Source organism: Pleuronectes platessa, chromosome 21, assembly GCF_947347685.1.
Source record: "Pleuronectes platessa chromosome 21, fPlePla1.1, whole genome shotgun sequence".
NCBI classification, from domain to species: Eukaryota; Metazoa; Chordata; class Actinopteri; order Pleuronectiformes; family Pleuronectidae; genus Pleuronectes; species Pleuronectes platessa.
The window spans coordinates 13,270,697-13,287,134 of record NC_070646.1 but is presented as its reverse complement, the minus strand read 5'-3'; the positions used below and the strand labels follow the sequence as shown (position 1 = coordinate 13,287,134).

The 16,438-nt window shown below is 41.9% G+C and overlaps 2 protein-coding genes across 6 annotated transcripts; one reads left to right on the top strand and one right to left on the bottom strand.

Annotated features, from left to right (window-relative positions):
* Positions 1-118: 118 nt before the first annotated feature.
* Positions 119-16,402, bottom strand: zdhhc16b (zinc finger DHHC-type palmitoyltransferase 16b). Of its 4 annotated transcripts, none has more exons than XM_053413306.1 (11): positions 16,249-16,402; positions 15,384-15,446; positions 7,973-8,265; positions 7,676-7,870; positions 7,400-7,488; positions 7,290-7,318; positions 7,050-7,183; positions 2,351-2,436; positions 2,138-2,261; positions 1,630-1,700; positions 119-1,423 (listed from the first exon to the last, which is right to left on the bottom strand). In XM_053413306.1, exons 3-11 carry the CDS (start codon positions 8,228-8,230, stop codon positions 1,321-1,323), a joined length of 1,089 nt encoding a protein of 362 aa, XP_053269281.1. In that variant the 5' UTR covers positions 8,231-8,265; positions 15,384-15,446; positions 16,249-16,402; the 3' UTR covers positions 119-1,320. The 4 variants fall into 4 exon arrangements, with proteins under 4 accessions (XP_053269281.1, XP_053269283.1, XP_053269284.1 ...); XM_053413308.1 differs by having other exon boundaries at positions 7,973-8,261; XM_053413309.1 differs by lacking the exon at positions 16,249-16,402 and adding an exon at positions 15,867-16,079.
* On the top strand, positions 3,815-6,621 carry LOC128426438 (tripartite motif-containing protein 16). Of its 2 annotated transcripts, XM_053413305.1 has the most exons (2): positions 3,815-4,944; positions 5,382-6,621. In XM_053413305.1, exons 1-2 carry the CDS (start codon positions 3,922-3,924, stop codon positions 5,472-5,474), a joined length of 1,116 nt encoding a protein of 371 aa, XP_053269280.1. In that variant the 5' UTR covers positions 3,815-3,921; the 3' UTR covers positions 5,475-6,621. The 2 variants fall into 2 exon arrangements, with proteins under 2 accessions (XP_053269280.1, XP_053269279.1); XM_053413304.1 differs by having other exon boundaries at positions 3,818-6,621.
* Positions 16,403-16,438: the final 36 nt, after the last annotated feature.

Here is a 16,438-nt window from a genome sequence, read left to right as displayed (position 1 = left end):
GAACTAATTAGTTTTCAGTGGACAAATGTCCGTGACTTCATACAAATCTGGAAGAAATTGTATTTAGACTGAAACTGAACTGACCCACAATGAATGGAACAACAGTAAAACCAGGAAATATCAAACACTTGTTTTATTTTTTTTTTAAAAGAGAGAAAGAACAATCTAACTGGAGCACAGCTCCCTTTGGTTACACACAGGGATGTCATGTTTCTATGGCAACTACAGATTCAACTCCTTGAAGTTGGGGTGAAAATAAAAATGGAATTCACAGTGACTTTTTCTCACTTAATTAAATTGCCTACGTTTAAAGGCTGAACCCCCAAACAAGGCACGCAACATACCTGTTCTTTCTTCTTCACCTCATTGTAGGGAGCAAAAGATTCAAGTCAAACATTTTAAGAGAAATAGATCAAACTCTTCGGCACCAGAAGATCAGTTCATATCTGTGGTTCCTAAGATCGGGACTCGCCCCAACATCTCCACTAAACACTGCAGGTGTTAACAGAGTAGTTCATGAGAGAAATAGCTTTTGAAAAAGACATTTTAAATAATCATAGGAAATTAATCAAACAAGATCATTTAACATTAAAAAAGCATCTCATTAAGACAAACTCTTTCTTAAATAAGCAGACAAGGTTTAGGCTCAGTTCTGTGATGACATGTCAGGGATACAGTGTCAGTTATCAAAGGTGCTGTCCTTAGCTTTTTAGCATCTCTGAACAGACTTTAATGAAATCTAGTCTGATGTTTCATTCTCCTCTCGTTTCTGCTTCCTGTCTGTTTTCAACAACCTCAGCTCAAATCTACAGGATGAAATGGTTCTGACAACATTGGATCTAGAAGTCACACAGTTTTCAGAAATCTTTCAGGACCTTCTTCTTTAGGTAGTTATCACACTGATAAATACACACACATGTTAGTTTTTCTATTAAGTTTGGTTTTAGTTGTAAAATACAACACATGGCACCGTTAAGATGCCGTTACTTGATATGATCTCCATCGCCTCCCATACTTCCCCTTCTCCTATCGGTGCTCCCACATCACACTCTTACACGTGTGAGGCTGTAGTGCTGGTGCAAGAAATGCGCAGAAATCCATCAGTCTTTGCGACTGGTCGAGCATAAGGAGACAGAGGTGTGTGCTGGCCAGCAGCACCTTCTGTAAATCAATTCAGCCGATAGCGCTACAGTCCCAGGATGAAGGTCTACCCCGACCTCACAAGGCTGCCGACAGTGAGACGGTGATGGTATGACGAGTTGTTATGTCCGCAAACACCTTTACACAGCAAAGCATCTTAATAAAATGAAGCGGTGGGGGTCAGATGGCCATGGGGTCTCTCCTGGTGAAGGTGCAGTCCCACATGACGCCGTCCCCGTGGGGAAGATGACTGGAGGGTAGCAGGACCCGTGTGAGCCAGTGACTGAGGATGAGAAGAACAAGTCGATTCAAACACAGCTGAAAACGACAACACCACAACGAACTTGTTCCTAACACATCTCACACACGGCACACATCTGGGTTGTTTCCACCAAGACACAGTGTAAAACTTGTTCAGTAAAGGTTACATAGAGTTGCTTTAAGGTACGATTACAAGCACAGTTCAGGAAAATGCCAAACTGAACCCACCTTCTTTTCTCCACACCGAGCAGTATCTTCCAGTTGTTCATATTGCCGTGATGGTAAGGGTTTCTGAACACCTGCATTGTACCAGAACATGAAGAACCATGGTCAGAGTTGGATTTTAACACTTTTAAAACAGAGATAAAAAAATGAATCGTCTTTAAGTCTTTCTGTGAAGACTGGACGACATGACAGCTCCCCAAAAGTGAAGCCAAAGTCTCTCTGGTGCCCTCTGGTGGCTGGTTGCAGATCAGACATAAACCCCACCTCCAATAATGTTTCTCAAAGTTGGTTTCTGTCATTTTAAGTAGTTCTCAGCATACTGGTTTGTTTGAGTGCAAATTTTTTCCATGAATTTGGTTTAATTAGTTATTTGATGCTGAGTCGTCGTTATCAATCATGAATCAGTCTTGGTCTCGTATCCAGGATATTTTGGCTTAATTTATGGACAGTGGGAGGAAGTGGAGAGGCGTCGTCCATCTTTATTTGCAGTCTATGATCACAGAATGTGTACCTTGCCCTTCTCCCGGAGTCTTCTGGTCTCTTTGCGGTTGATGTGGCGCTCCACGCTGGTCTCCCCTCGGCAGATGAGTATTGTGTGCCACAGGGTGAGTCCTCCCAGAGCTACTGACACCGAGCTGGAGAAAAGGTGCATGTGGGGGGTTATATAACAACTTTTCGTTTGATTTTTAAACAGAGAGACTACCATCGGTGAAGTGTCGCTCACCTGGTCAGTACCCAGAGGTAGATGACACTCTTCTGAGCCGTGGTTTCTCTTAAGGTGTAGTCCGGGGTTGGGGTCTGATAATAAGTCTAAAAGGGGAGAGAAGAATACGGTCAGACTTATCAGCTGCTTTCCGAGGTCATTCCTCCTCAGGATAACACTTCTTACAACATGCGTGAGCTAAGTCTTAACACGAACACGGTTTGTTCGCCATCTGGCAAACACACATGAAATGAGACCATCCTAGATGAGAGGTATATATGAGAGCAGCAAGTCAAGATCACTTTCAGATCTCCTGTTTCACTCGTCTTATGCCATTTGAGATCGACCTCTGCCTTCTTGTTACCGCCTGACAGCCGCTACCAAACTTTTCATCACAGAGATATTTGGTAACAGTTGATAACACTCAGCAGTTTTTACATCTTAGATAATAAGGGAGAATGGCATGTCTGTCCTTGTCACAGTCTCCCCTTCAGGCCTGGAAGTACACTATGTAAATCTAGTGTACCGTGCTGGAACATTACAACCTGCTTTAAGGCATACGTCACACATTAGCAACTAGAGCCGGAGCAAGCAGCTAGCTTTAAGAGACAACTACCTAGCCATTCTCAGTGATGACAATATGGCTAACATAAGAAACAGAAGAGGAAAAGAGAAAGCAAGCGAGTAAGGAAACAAACAAGAGTGAATATCGGAGCATACTTCACCCGTTGGCGAGAGCTAAAAGAGGCAAAAGGATGTAGGATCTTTGACAGTGGTCAAAGATCAAAGGAATCTTTATGTCTTGCAAAGGTGACGTCTCTCTCTCTCTCTCTCTCTCTTTCTCTCTCTCAGAATTGGGACATTTCCTCAAATCGTGTAAACATTGAGGTACGGCGAAGGTTCATCCTTTTCCAAAGGAGACGATTTTGTCATAACTCCACTGTGCATTGTCCTATCACCACCAAACTTCTGTCACATGATCAGAGTCCATATCTGAACAGCTCTATGTGTCAATATTTCCTCAGGGTCATAGCGCCACCTACTGATCAGTGTGAAAAGGAAGTTGTTGTAATTATTATTTATTTTTTTCAGTCAAAAGGCAAAACGCATGCAATGCTTCAAAACGCATGTGCTCAGGCCCGCTCAGTGCTGCTTTGCAGTCCTAGAAATTTTAGAAATTGTATTTTATAGTTGGTACTTCCCAGGGTTGAGCAATCCTGGTTACTTGTGTTTTTCATTTGAGAAACCCTTTGTAAGTTGGTTTTTGTTACATTGAAAGATGTTTTCTGGAAACTTTGAAGAATGTGAATCTTACAACCTGTGCTGTTGTGAGCTGAATGTGACAGTTCCAAGTGCAACTATTCACTTTGAAATGTGATAACACAGATAAAAACTCACAACCAGCTCCTCCCAGTCAGGATATGTCTGTGTCTCCTCCCTTAACAGGTGTGTACGTGTAAGAACCAGTGAACAACAAGCTGTGAACTGTGGGAGCTGAGTCACTGCACAGAGTGAACGAGAGGGGGAGGAGCAGAGATCTGTTTGTGTTCAGAGGAAGTGAAACTGTTCGACAGTCACTGGCAGCAGCTGAAATGGCGGAGCAAGAAAATCAACTGAACAGAGAAAGATTCTGCTGTTCGATCTGTCTGGATCTACTGAAGGATCCGGTGACTACTGGCTGTGGACACAGCTACTGTAGGAGCTGTATTAACACCCACTGGGATAAAGGGGAGGAGGGAGGAAGCTACAGCTGCCCAGAGTGTAGACAGACCTTCACACCGAGGCCTGTCCTGGGGAAAAACACCATGTTAGCTGATTTAGTGGAGGAGCTGAAGAAGACTGGACTCCAAGCTTCTCCTGCTGATCACTGCTATGCTGGACCTGAAGATGTGGCCTGTGATGTCTGCACTGGGAGAAAACTGAAAGCTCTCAAGTCCTGTTTGAATTGTTTGGCCTCTTATTGTGAAAATCACCTCCAGCCTCATCTTCAGTCAGCTCCATTGAAGAAGCACAAGCTGGTGGAGCCCTCGGAGAAGCTCCAGGAGAACATCTGCTCTCGTCACGACGAGGTGATGAAGATATTCTGCCGCACTGATCAGCAGTGTATCTGTTATCTCTGCTCTATGGATGAACATAAAGACCATGACACAGTGTCAGCTGCAGCAGAAAGGACTGAGAGGCAGAGAGAGCTCGGGCTGAGGAGAAAAACAATCCAGCAGAGAGTCCAGGACACAGAGAAAGACGTGAAGCTGCTTCAACAGGAGGAGGAGGCCGTCAATGGCGCTGCTGATAAAGCAGTGAAGGTAAGTGAGGAGATCTTCACTGAGCTAATCCATCTGCTGGCGAAAAGAAGCTCTGATGTGAAGCAGCAGATCAGATCCCAGCAGGAAACTGAAGTGAGTCGAGTCAGAGAGCTTCAGGAGAGACTGGAGCAGGAGATCACTGAGCTGAAGAGGAAAGACCATGAACTGAAGCAGCTCTCAGACACCGAGGATCAGCACCAGTTTCTACACAACTACCCCTCACTGCCACCACTCAGTGAATCTACACACTCATCCAGCATTTGGATCCGTCCTATGAGGATCTTTGAGGACGTGACAGCAGCTGTGTCACAGGTCAGAGGTCGAATACAGGACATTCTGAGTGAGACAGAGACAGAGATTTTACAGATTGTGTCTCAAGTGGATGTTTTAGAGCCAGACACCAGAGCTGACTTCTTAAAATATTCACAGGAAATCACACTGGATCCAAACACAGCAAACAGACATCTGTTATTATCTGAGGAAAACCGAAAAGTAACACGTATGAAGAAACTACAGTCTTATTCTGATCACCCAGACAGATTCACTGATAGGTGTCAGGTCCTGAGTAGAGAGAGTCTGACTGGACGTTGTTACTGGGAGGTGGAGGTGGGGGTGGGAGGAGCAGTTCGTATAGCAGTCACATACAAGAATATCAGCAGAGCAGAAGGCCCAATATGTCTATTTGGAAACAATGATAAATCTTGGTCATTATATTGTGATGGTGACAGTTATAACTTTTTTTACAACAGCATCAAGACTCCAGTGTCAGGTCCTCTGTCCTCCAGAGTAGGAGTGTACCTGGATCACAGTGCAGGTGTTCTGTCCTTCTACAGCGTCTCTGACACCATGACTCTCCTCCACAGAGTCCAGACCACGTTCACTCAGCCTCTCTATGCTGGAGTTTGGGTTAATCGTTCTGGGTACACAGCTGAGTTGTGTAAACTAAAATAGACTCCAGTCATTAAAAGCAGTGATTAAGAATCTGTCTGTAAATCTTTAACTTCTTTTGTCTCCATGTTTGTTGATCAAGTTCGTCGTGGTGACGTTTCTGCTCCGCACAGAGATCAGCTGTCAGTCAAACACTGACCTTCCTTTATCACACATATTTAGTTCTCACTTTGTAAAGACAGAAATCTATAATTACACTGACATGAATGTGTTTGAAAGAACTAATGTCGCTGTCAATGTAGAAAATAGGTTGTGTGATGAGTGTTGCAAAGGGGCGGAACATTAAACAAGAGTAGGCGAGCTGAGCTCAGCTGGAGCCTGGATGCAGCTAGTTGGAACATTGTCTGCCAGAAAAGTAAACCTATGATTTTGTGTTGTTGTTGAACGTCTTTTTCATTACCTAGCATGTTGATTACTTGTTACACTGAACTGATACCAAGTTCATTTGTATACAGTAGGCTAACTTTTAACAGCAGTGAGAGTACCATGTATGTACAGTTGCATCAGAAATATTCAACCCCTCCAAAGATTTTGAGGATTTATCAATTAAAGTTTTTTCAAAGAGCAAGATTCTGCCTTGGATGACTAGTTTTTGTGTGTAAAAGTAAATTTTGTTAAGAAATAATATAATATATAATATTGTTGTTTTTAAAGCTGTCTGACAGTTTTTTTTTAAATTAATTAATTAAATTTGTTTTTACTCCCGAATCTGATTTAGAGTAAAGTTTAGCAATTTATATTTAAATAATCCAAAACACCAACTCGCAAATGCAAAGCTGGTGGAATATTCTCAGTATTAGCTCTTCAACTGACTTCATTCTATAGCAGCTTTCTCTATCATATATTGCTGCCTATGTTTTAATCAAGCCTGCAGTATACATTTGTTTAATCTTTCAGGTAGGATGCAGATTGATAAGTCTAATACCCGGAATACTAGTATAACAAAGGACAAAACATTTTAAGGTTTTAGATACGATTAGGTTCTGGTTTGCTTCCAGTATCTTCTGATGACAAACACAATAAACCACTATCATGCCACTAGTTCCATGTGTTTGTCTTTATTCACCAGTGGGTGGCCCTGTCCACACACCTCAGTCAGTACGATCTCAATCATCTTCAAACCAGACATCACTGAACCATTGTTCCACTGAACCATTGCTCTACATTCAGCCTTCCATCAAAGTCCATATAAACTTCGGTGAAAAATGTCCCCATGTTCAGGACAATTTAATCATGAGAATCATTCATAGTTTCTTAAAAACCTGGCAACTTATAATGTGACTTGAACACATAAAGAAAAAATGCTTTGATTGTCATCAGCCATGGTGAATAAAAACTTCCCACAGTATGACAGAACAAGAAGGAAATGTTAAATGTACCAGGAACCTATAATTTTTATTTATATTCTTGCAACGAGTCGTTTAAAAATCTGAGCTTAGTACACAGTCGTGGTGTTCGTGCTGCCTCACCTCTATAACGCTGTATGCCTCAAGAAACATTTCCTTGCTGCTGAAGCTGCAGTAGAGGCAGCCCAGGGTCATGTAGAGGCAGAAGGAGAAGAAGTAGCGCTGGTTGAAATGGCCCACACAGTTGTTCAGCCAGGCTGCACATTATTTTAAGTTCAACGTGATTAAAAAGTGGGAAATAATACAAAATAAAGAATTAGCTGTTCATGCATTTTCTGACGTTTCTTCATTGAAAAAGGATACGACAGTGGTGGTCCATCTTCAAAACACACCTGCAATAAAACAAAGTATTTTCAGCAAAATAATCAAACTTGAGCAAATAACTCATGGAAGAAGATGGGCAATGATCTTACATGTTGCAGATGCTACAGTGGTGCGTCCTGGGCGGTTTTGGATTGATGCATTTCTTACAAATGGACACTGAGGGGATTTGAGTTTTGTCCTAAGATATAGAAAACAAAGATGATAAAACGTATGAATCAAGAAGCAAGGTTTTAGCAATTTACCAATGACACAGCCACAACATATACAATGGCAAATATGTTCCCATCTATAAAGGCATTTTCTCACACAACAGTGCATCTATGCTGGGTCTATACACTGTTTTTATATGTTAGGGGCTTTGAGACCTTGGGCGGGTGTCCAGGAGCCGTGGTGGTAGCCTTGTAGTAATGGAAGACCACCATAACAAGGAGCCAGTGGCCATAGCAGAGGTGCCAGACCACCCAGTGCACCGGGTACGTGCTGAGGATCGTGGGCAGGACGAACAGGTAGATGACCACCACGACTGAGGTGGTCAGGAGAATGACCAGACAGACGAACACCTGAGAGAGAAAAGGGAAAGGAGGGAGCAGACGATGAGGTAAGACGTGAGAGGTGATGATGTGTAGAAGTGTAGAACGAAAGGAGACGAGAAGCAAGCTCACCAATCCAAACCAGCGGGTCACGTTGTCCACGATCCAGTAGACGGGTTCAAACACACAGTCCAGCATCGTGTCCGAGTTGCTGAGGCTGTTGTAATACAGGGACTTGAGCAGCAGTTTGCTGTACTTCCACAGCTCCGACAACCTCCCGCTGAGCCGAACTTTGTTCCCTCCTCTCTGCAGGCGGCACAGCCGGCACCAGCGCAGTGCGAGTCGCATGGCCCGGGAAATCTGCCACCTCCAGCTACTGCCCATACGCATGCCACCGCCACCACCTCCTCTTCCACACACTCTGCCTTCCAGACACACACAGACACAGAGACACAAACACCAACAGTTACAAAGGCAGGCTGCGTAAAACAGCAGCTCTTCCTGGCTAAGCCTGATGACCGCTGAGGTCTTCATTGTCGCCTTCACCTCTGGAGGAGTCGGAGCTCAAGAGAACAGGCTACACAAGGGACTCCCACTCATAGAAAGCCCTTTTCTAGAAAGCAGCCTCCCTGTGCCATCTGTCAGTCAAATAAACAAGGGCAGGAGCTCTCAGGTAATGAGCTATGCGCATCGGCCCTATCAAAAACTTCTTCACTCAATAATTCAGAGAAAATCAAGAGATCAGGGCCAGGACCTTCCAATAGATTGGCGGGGGAGATGCAGAGTGGTAACCCTGTAAGAGGCAAATGTGACGGGATGAATGTTGTGAGAAGGAAATAAAGTGTCTACCTGATCCTGGGGCATCATTTCATGAAAGTGAGTATTGATTACACAGATAAGGCTTGTTCGGGTTCTCCAAAATAAGAATGCATTAATAATGCTAACCAGGGAGAGTGAGAGCAAAGTTGGGCTTCCAGCTGCTCTTTTGTTCCTTCTGTTTGACTTCTGATGGTGGTTACCACAGTTAACTTGGCTCTATTCTGTCATTTACCAATATTTTAGCTCAGAATACACACTTGGTGTATGTCTGACACACAAACTGACCATAAAGAAGACTTCCTCCACTATGCAGAAATGAGGCCAACATATCCCAGAGCCAGAGTTTGTGATGTGGCCATCATGGGATTCTCAGGACATTTTCCAACCTATAGTTTGTTTGCTTTGGTCCAAATTAGTTGGCTTCTTCTTACACAGAAAAAAAATTCAAGTAAACCAAAACCCCAGCTTCAGTGGGGACCGTGGCTGACAGGAGTGAGAGAAAAAAAACAAAGGAATAGGCAACCTACAAGTTTTGGTTTCCTCTTTTGCAAGCTGCCAGCAACTTGTGATTGCACTCTGTCGTATCCAAGAATGCAAAGTGCACTTGGCTGCAGATCAGACCTGCAGCGTATTCCTCGCAGCCTAGTCAGATCAAAGTCATAACTTTCAACAAATGATTCAAACAAGAGTCCGTTTGAAAAGCCTACTTTTATTTTTGTCATTTAATTCATGTATTAATGATTTTGTTGGCAGAAATGGCCTTACATGCAAATTAGACTTTTCATCTCTCCTCTGTATTTTAATTCATAAAATATCCCTAAGATTCATCATGTGAGAGAACAGTAGTTAAATCGGTGGACAAAATTAAAGGTTCAATTAAACAATGTTTTTATAATAAGAGCTGGCTGTAATGGCTGAAATATGACAAATGTATGTGAGGACCTCTCTTCTTACTGCAGTTCACTGTATAAATGAATACTTGATATTAATCTAAATGTTGCGTACCAGGCACAGACAGAACCCGATGGAGTGGCACAATCACAGCAGGGCGCCGCCGTCTCTATGGCAACCTCTGGGACTAAATCTGGTCTCAGAAAAGAGGATGGTAACTGTCTGTCTTCCTCATTGTAATAAGCTTTACCTCGTCCTCTTGCTCAGAGGACAACGACATGTCTGCAGGTTCTTACTTTTTCACAGGATTTACACATTTATAGAACAGCCCAATATTGTACATAGTATTTCTGTTATTGTCATATTTATTCTAGATTCTGATTCTTTCCATATTCTAATTCCTACAACATTTTCCATGTGCATCGCTACTCTATTAGAATTACTTAAATCAGGAATTGTGTATGGATGTTGGAGATGTAATAAAAATAGGGATAGAATCAGAATTTAGAATCAGAATCTAGAATAAATAAGACAATAACAGAAATAATATGTACATTATTGGTGTGCAATTTTTTGATCGAATTTTACTCTGTACCAGGGGCGTTTCTAGGATTGAAAGAAAGGGGGGCTCAGCCCCTAAGGATGCTGAATATTGCTGAGTGTTATTTTTCTCTGTATCTTTGCTTGCATTCATTCAGTATAAGATAACAGAAGAGACAGAATTTCAGGGTCGTTGTGATATTTGACAACATAAATATGAACTGATTATAAACAACAACATTCTATAGGCACTGATATTATTGTTTTAAAACACTAGAGATAGATATTAATGCAAAGAATAGAGAGCTGTTGATAGTCATTTCTTACATTTCAAATTTGCTCGTTCACACTCTTGCTCACTGGAGACATTTTCTAACAAAATAGCTAGCTAGCTAGCTTAATGTTATCATACCTCATTACAATATTCCCTTTCATTTGCCTCAAGTAAACCTAAATTTAAGCAGGTAACAATCATTAACAACTACAGATAGCCACATTCTGTAACTACCTGTACTTACAATTTCACTCCGTGCATCATTTACTATGAGCTAAACTCCTTGGCTGTAATGGCAGAGTGAGAAAGCCAGCGCAGCAGCGATGCAGACTCCCCAAGATTCTTACTCCAGTAGTAAGAATCTAAAACAGTAAAAATTAACTGTGAGATGTTTTTGAAATCTGACCTTCAAAATCATACTCTCATGCCGTGTGTAAGGTAGGGCAGTCGGTGGATGAACAGAATGTGTGTCCATTCATCGTTGAGGAAGATATCAGGAAGTCCTACTGACAAACATTGTTGTGCATTTTAAAGAACAAACTATTTTCATGTGAGAGAACAAGCATTTCAATGAAAACTAGGGCTGCGCAAAATGATCAAAATCTCATATCCTCTTGTAGAAGTCATTTCATATCCAGTTAGTCATATGTACTGTAATTGGTCATCCGTCTCCGTGATTCTTTAGGTTTTGTTTGAGCTCTGAGCTGTATTACTCTCATCCATAGACACCTATGAAGGTATTTTCTGCTGCAAAACACTTGTGCAATGGAATTTGTGGTTGTAGAAAATCGTCTTTTCTTAAATGTTCTCCATACAATGTGACATGAACCTCTTGATAAAATAAATTTAAACTATTTAAGTCTGAATTTTGTTTGGAAATATCCTGGGTTGTATAATGTTCACATGTTCGTTTGTGATGAAATACTGCGGCTAAGAGTTACACGACGAAATTAACAATAGAGAATGAAATGAAACAAAATACATTTTCTACCATCACACAATGTGTATGTGTATGTATGTATATAAACATATATGTAAGTATATATTGTATATATATATATTTAATATATATAATATATATATATATATATATATATATATATTAATACTAAGACAAGAAGGTGATAAGACAGGAGCCATTAAAAAATTAAAGATCAGATGCTGCAAGAATGACGCAATTAAAAGTCCACCAAAATGAAACAAATTTATTTACAGAAATAAATGATCGCAAAACTTCATCATCAGTAGGTGATTCTATCACCATAGCAACCAGATGCTAAGATTTGAAATAGATGTTTTTGATTGACAGGGACACTCTCTCAATACCTCCTTTGATGCTTTGATGAACAGCATCATAGTTGCTATTTTGATAGGAGACCTCTGATTGGCTGTTGATTGCTTTAAATACTGTTAAAGTTTAAGACAGTTGCTATTGCACTCTGACCTTGACTGAGGTAAGTCATGTCTCACTCTCTCTCTGTATTTACCAAGCATGCTAACCGATACAATTCAGGCTCATTATTCAAGTTGGAAATTAAACCACTGTATAATATGAAGCTTCTGCTGTTACATGTTGATAATGTGCGGTTTTCTGTTGCTTTTATGACAAATGTGAAAATATTGTTGCTGGCTTCTTTTGTGTTTTCTGCTGCTTATCTTAATGAGTGATATGTGTTAACGTGATGCTAAGTAGCTTTAAGTCGCCGAGGCCAGGCAGAGCGAGGCATTGTGGACAAAACACCTGTAGCACCAGGAAATGTTCCCATTTCACAGCTTATTCTACCAAACAATGTGTTTTGTAACATTGGGAAGATTAACCTTGGTGTTTAACTTTAGTATTTAAGACAAGTTAAAAAAACAACAGCTTCCATCACTGCCAATCAAATTCAGATTCAAATTCAAATCGAAGGGGCTTGGTGCCATGGTGATTGATGAGGGAAGTTTTATTTCAAAAAAACATTTACTGGTGATTTTTTGGTTAATGTGTAGTTTGAATGTGTTGAAGGACAAGTTGACGGAAGCTTAAGTTAATGCTAGGAGCACATTACATGAGGTGTGTAGCTCCTTTAAGGAAAAAAACAATCCCTCTCTATTGGGTCTAATGTTATTTCAGAGAAAACTTTTCTGGAAGGAGCATCAACTTGCATAACTTGCTCACACGGCCCCATTTTTTTACTCTCACAAATTTCAAATATATCTGTGTGTCCGGCAAAGTCTTGGAATTCTCCCGATGTCTTTATTTCACAGATAGGACTTATAGTTTCTGAATTATAGTTGTTTGAGTGGTGCACTCAGAGTTTAGATTTCTCTCTTCCCAGTGAGGAGAGAGCAGTTGCATTCAGTTGAGTTTCCATGGCAACCAGATACACACGTAGCAGGAGGGGAGTCTCTCTCTCTCTCTCTCTCTCTCTCTCTCTCTCTCTCTCTCTCTCTCTCTCTCTCTCTCTCTCTCTCTCTCTCTCTCTCTCTCTCTCTCTCTCTCTCTCTCTCTCTCTCTCTCTCTCTCTCTCTCTCTCTCTCTCTCTCTCTCTCTCTCTCTCTCTCTCTCTCTCTCTCTCTCTCTCTCTCTCTCTCTCTCTCTCTCTCTCTCTCTCTCTCTCTCTCTCTCTCTCTCTCTCTCGTTTTATATTGAATGTTTGATTGATCAAATTCACCTAAATCTTACACACTATTTCATCTTGTCACCTGCAGACATAAAGCCTTTCAAGTTCCAGACAAGAGCAGAAACTTCTTCGGAAAACAGTGCATCAACTCATCCAACAGCTTCTTCAAAAGATAGATCTACTCTCTGTGGTGAACCATGGAGAAACCAGATATTCTGAAGATCCTCAATGACGAACTCCTCACAGCCTACAGGAAGATCAATGCTCTTAAGGATGAGGTGTGGCAGCTGCAAGACCAGCTTCAAGACAGAGATGAGTTCATAAAGATGGCGGTGGAGAAGGAGAAGGAGAAAGAGAAGGAGAAGGAGAAGGAGAAGGAGAAGGAGAAGAGGAAGGAGATTGAGACCGAGACCGAGAAGGAGAATGAGATCCAGGCCCTGATGGAGAAAGTGGAGCAGCTGGAAAACCAGCTGAAAGAGAAAGATGTTGTCATAGCGAAGGAGGTGAAGAAACGGCGCGCTCGCCTCAGGGCCTATCTCGACTGCCTTGCTGAGCTAACTGACTGTCAGGCCAAGGTTAAGCTGATGGAAGCAAGGCTGCACCAGGAGCCACCTCAGCCTGATACAGGATGTAGCAGTGAGATGGAGGTGGAGAAGGAGAAGGAGAAGGAGAAAGAGAAAGAGAAAGAGAAAGAGAAGGAGAAGGAGAAGGAGAAGGAGAAGGAGAAGGAGAAGGAGAAAGAGAAGGAGAAGGAGAAAGAGAAGGAGAAGGAGAAGGAGAAGGAGAAAGAGAAGGAGAAGTACAAGGACAAGGAGAAGGACAAGGAGAAGGAGAAACTTGTGACGATCTACAATGTCGAAATCCTCCGAGCCAACAGGAACATTTTGATTCTTAAGGAGGAGGTGTGGCGGCTGGAAAACCATCTTAAAGACAGAGATGATATCATAAAGATGGCGGTGGAGAAGGAGAAGGAGACGGAGAAGGAGAAGGAGATTAAGATTGAGACTGAGACCGAGAGGGAGATGGAGACGGAGAAGGAGAATGAGATCCAGGCCCTGACGGAGAAGGTGGAGCAGCTGGAAAACCAGGTGAAAGACAAAGATGTTGTCATAACGAAGGAGGTAGAGAAAGGGCATGCTCGCCTCAGGGCCTATGTTGACTGCTTGGCGGAGCTCACTGACTGTCAGGCCAAGGCTAAAATTCTGGAAGCAAGTCTGCACAAGTGAGCAGTGAGGTGGAGGTCAACATGGAGAAGGAGAACGAGAAGGTGCTTGCTTCAGGGCCGAAAGGAGACGAAACTGCAGCAGGAGAAAACTCCAACTATGGGACTGAGCTACAGAAAGGAGGAGGCCGAGATGAGCTGGAGGAGAGAGAAGAGGTGGAGAAGCCCCCGCCCTCACCCTTTTTCTACTCCTCAAAACAAACCCCTCCCCTGTCCCCCTTTGTACATATTTGAAATGATCTAATGATGTGTTGTAAATATGTTAAACTTTTTGAATAAAAATAACTAGTACAGTAACATCTACCTCTGTCTTTCTGAATATACATACAGGATTCATTGATCAATTAACACAGTGTTGGAGTGAAACAAATCAGTGTGATTCATTTAGTTTGCTACTATTCATACGAACACAGCAGAGCATAGACAAACAATGTTTCTTAACTTTTTTACATTTGGTCAAATCTATATATTAATTATGACAACAATACAATAATAATACTATCATCTCATCTGAGGGCCCACCTATCACACTGACCACGCCCATCTGACACGCACACACACTCACGCACACACACACATGCACACACACACACACACACACACACACACACGCATACACACACACGCACGTGTACACACACACACACACACACACACACAAGTCATTATCATTTATATATTTACTGTATATATACACATTTATTTCAATTTATTCATGGTTGAGGTCAATATCAGATCAGAAGACATGTTCATGGCACTGAAGTCAATTTAAAATGACATGTTGCATGTTAGAGTTATAAATAACTTGTCCATGTGTAAAACAATAGTTTAATTAAAAAAATAAAAAAATCTCCATAATTATTTTGGGGGGCTGAAGCACATTTTAGGGGGGCTTCAGCCCCCCTAAAACAGGCCTAACGACGCCCCTGCTCTGTACCCTCAGCTACAGAGGAATAACCTGCGGCTAAGTCTCAGCTTGTATACTGATGACTTAACACTGACTCACCACATCCTCTCTTGTGTGGATTCTTTACAAGTATTAACAAATACCTCCCCTGCATGTCAGTGCAGTTTCCTGCACTCATCGACCTACTGCATGTGATGTAAGCTCAAATGAGACAAGGATGGAAACTGTTAAAGTGGAGTAATAATACAGTTCAGGGTTGATGCTGTTGTCATAATCTTACTGCTTACCTTAATATGAAGAAGCTGGACTATCGCTGCCTATGGCCATGGTTATTGGGATACTGTGTAGAGCTGGAAAACAAATTATTAAATTAAAAATAATCAGCAACAATTTACAAGCAAAGCAGCTTTTATCTGCTTCATACTGTTGATCAGACAAAAGAGGCAATATGAAGGCAACACACGGAGCTGTAGGAAACTGTAGACACTTCTTTTCTCTTTACCATATGTTTTCTCTCTCCTTTAACCTGTGGGTGCTAGAGAATTCATAAAGGACTCATTTATTGATAGAAAATCAGATCTGTTGATTAATTGATAATTAAATTCCTCACTTATACAAAGTATTATGTTATTCAAACTCTCTTAACTGTGCAATATCCATTCTTTCTGTTTAATACAATGGTTCATGTGCATCCATTAAAACTTAAGTCCATTCATGTTTTTATATTCCTTAGACTTAAGTATTATCCTTACAATTAAAGTATTACTTACTGATGCCTATGTTTGACTCTTGCTGCTGTTATATTGCAAATGTCCCCATTGAGGATTATTTTTATTTCATCCGTTTCCTGTCCATCCCCATCAAACCACAATGCAAATCCTGTGGGTTTGTTTTCTGTCCAAACCAGATCCTCATCATGCTATAACACACAACTACAGACTTTAAACTATATACAGTATACATCTACATCTACCACTGAAGCCTCTCGGTGTGTGAGTGGTGGATTGGCTCCAACACGTCATGCTGTGTTTGTAGCTAGCTAACTGCTTCACAGCACCGGTCCACCTTTAGCCCGCCCGTGCTAACGGTCCGTTCACACCCACGCAGCACACTGACCCGCACCAAACCGGACAGGGACGTGCCGTGGTTTACCTGTACAGGTGGAATCGTGGAGGGAGCCTGGAGTTCGTGGTCAGGACATGATCAGGCTACATGCTAGCTCGGGTCTCCACATCCTGACCGCAGCAAACACAGCCCGCTGCAAGACCGTCTATTGGACAGATGACTCACTCAGCAGCAGAAATAACTGTCGCGTTTTCGCTCCACAAAGCTGACTGCGAGT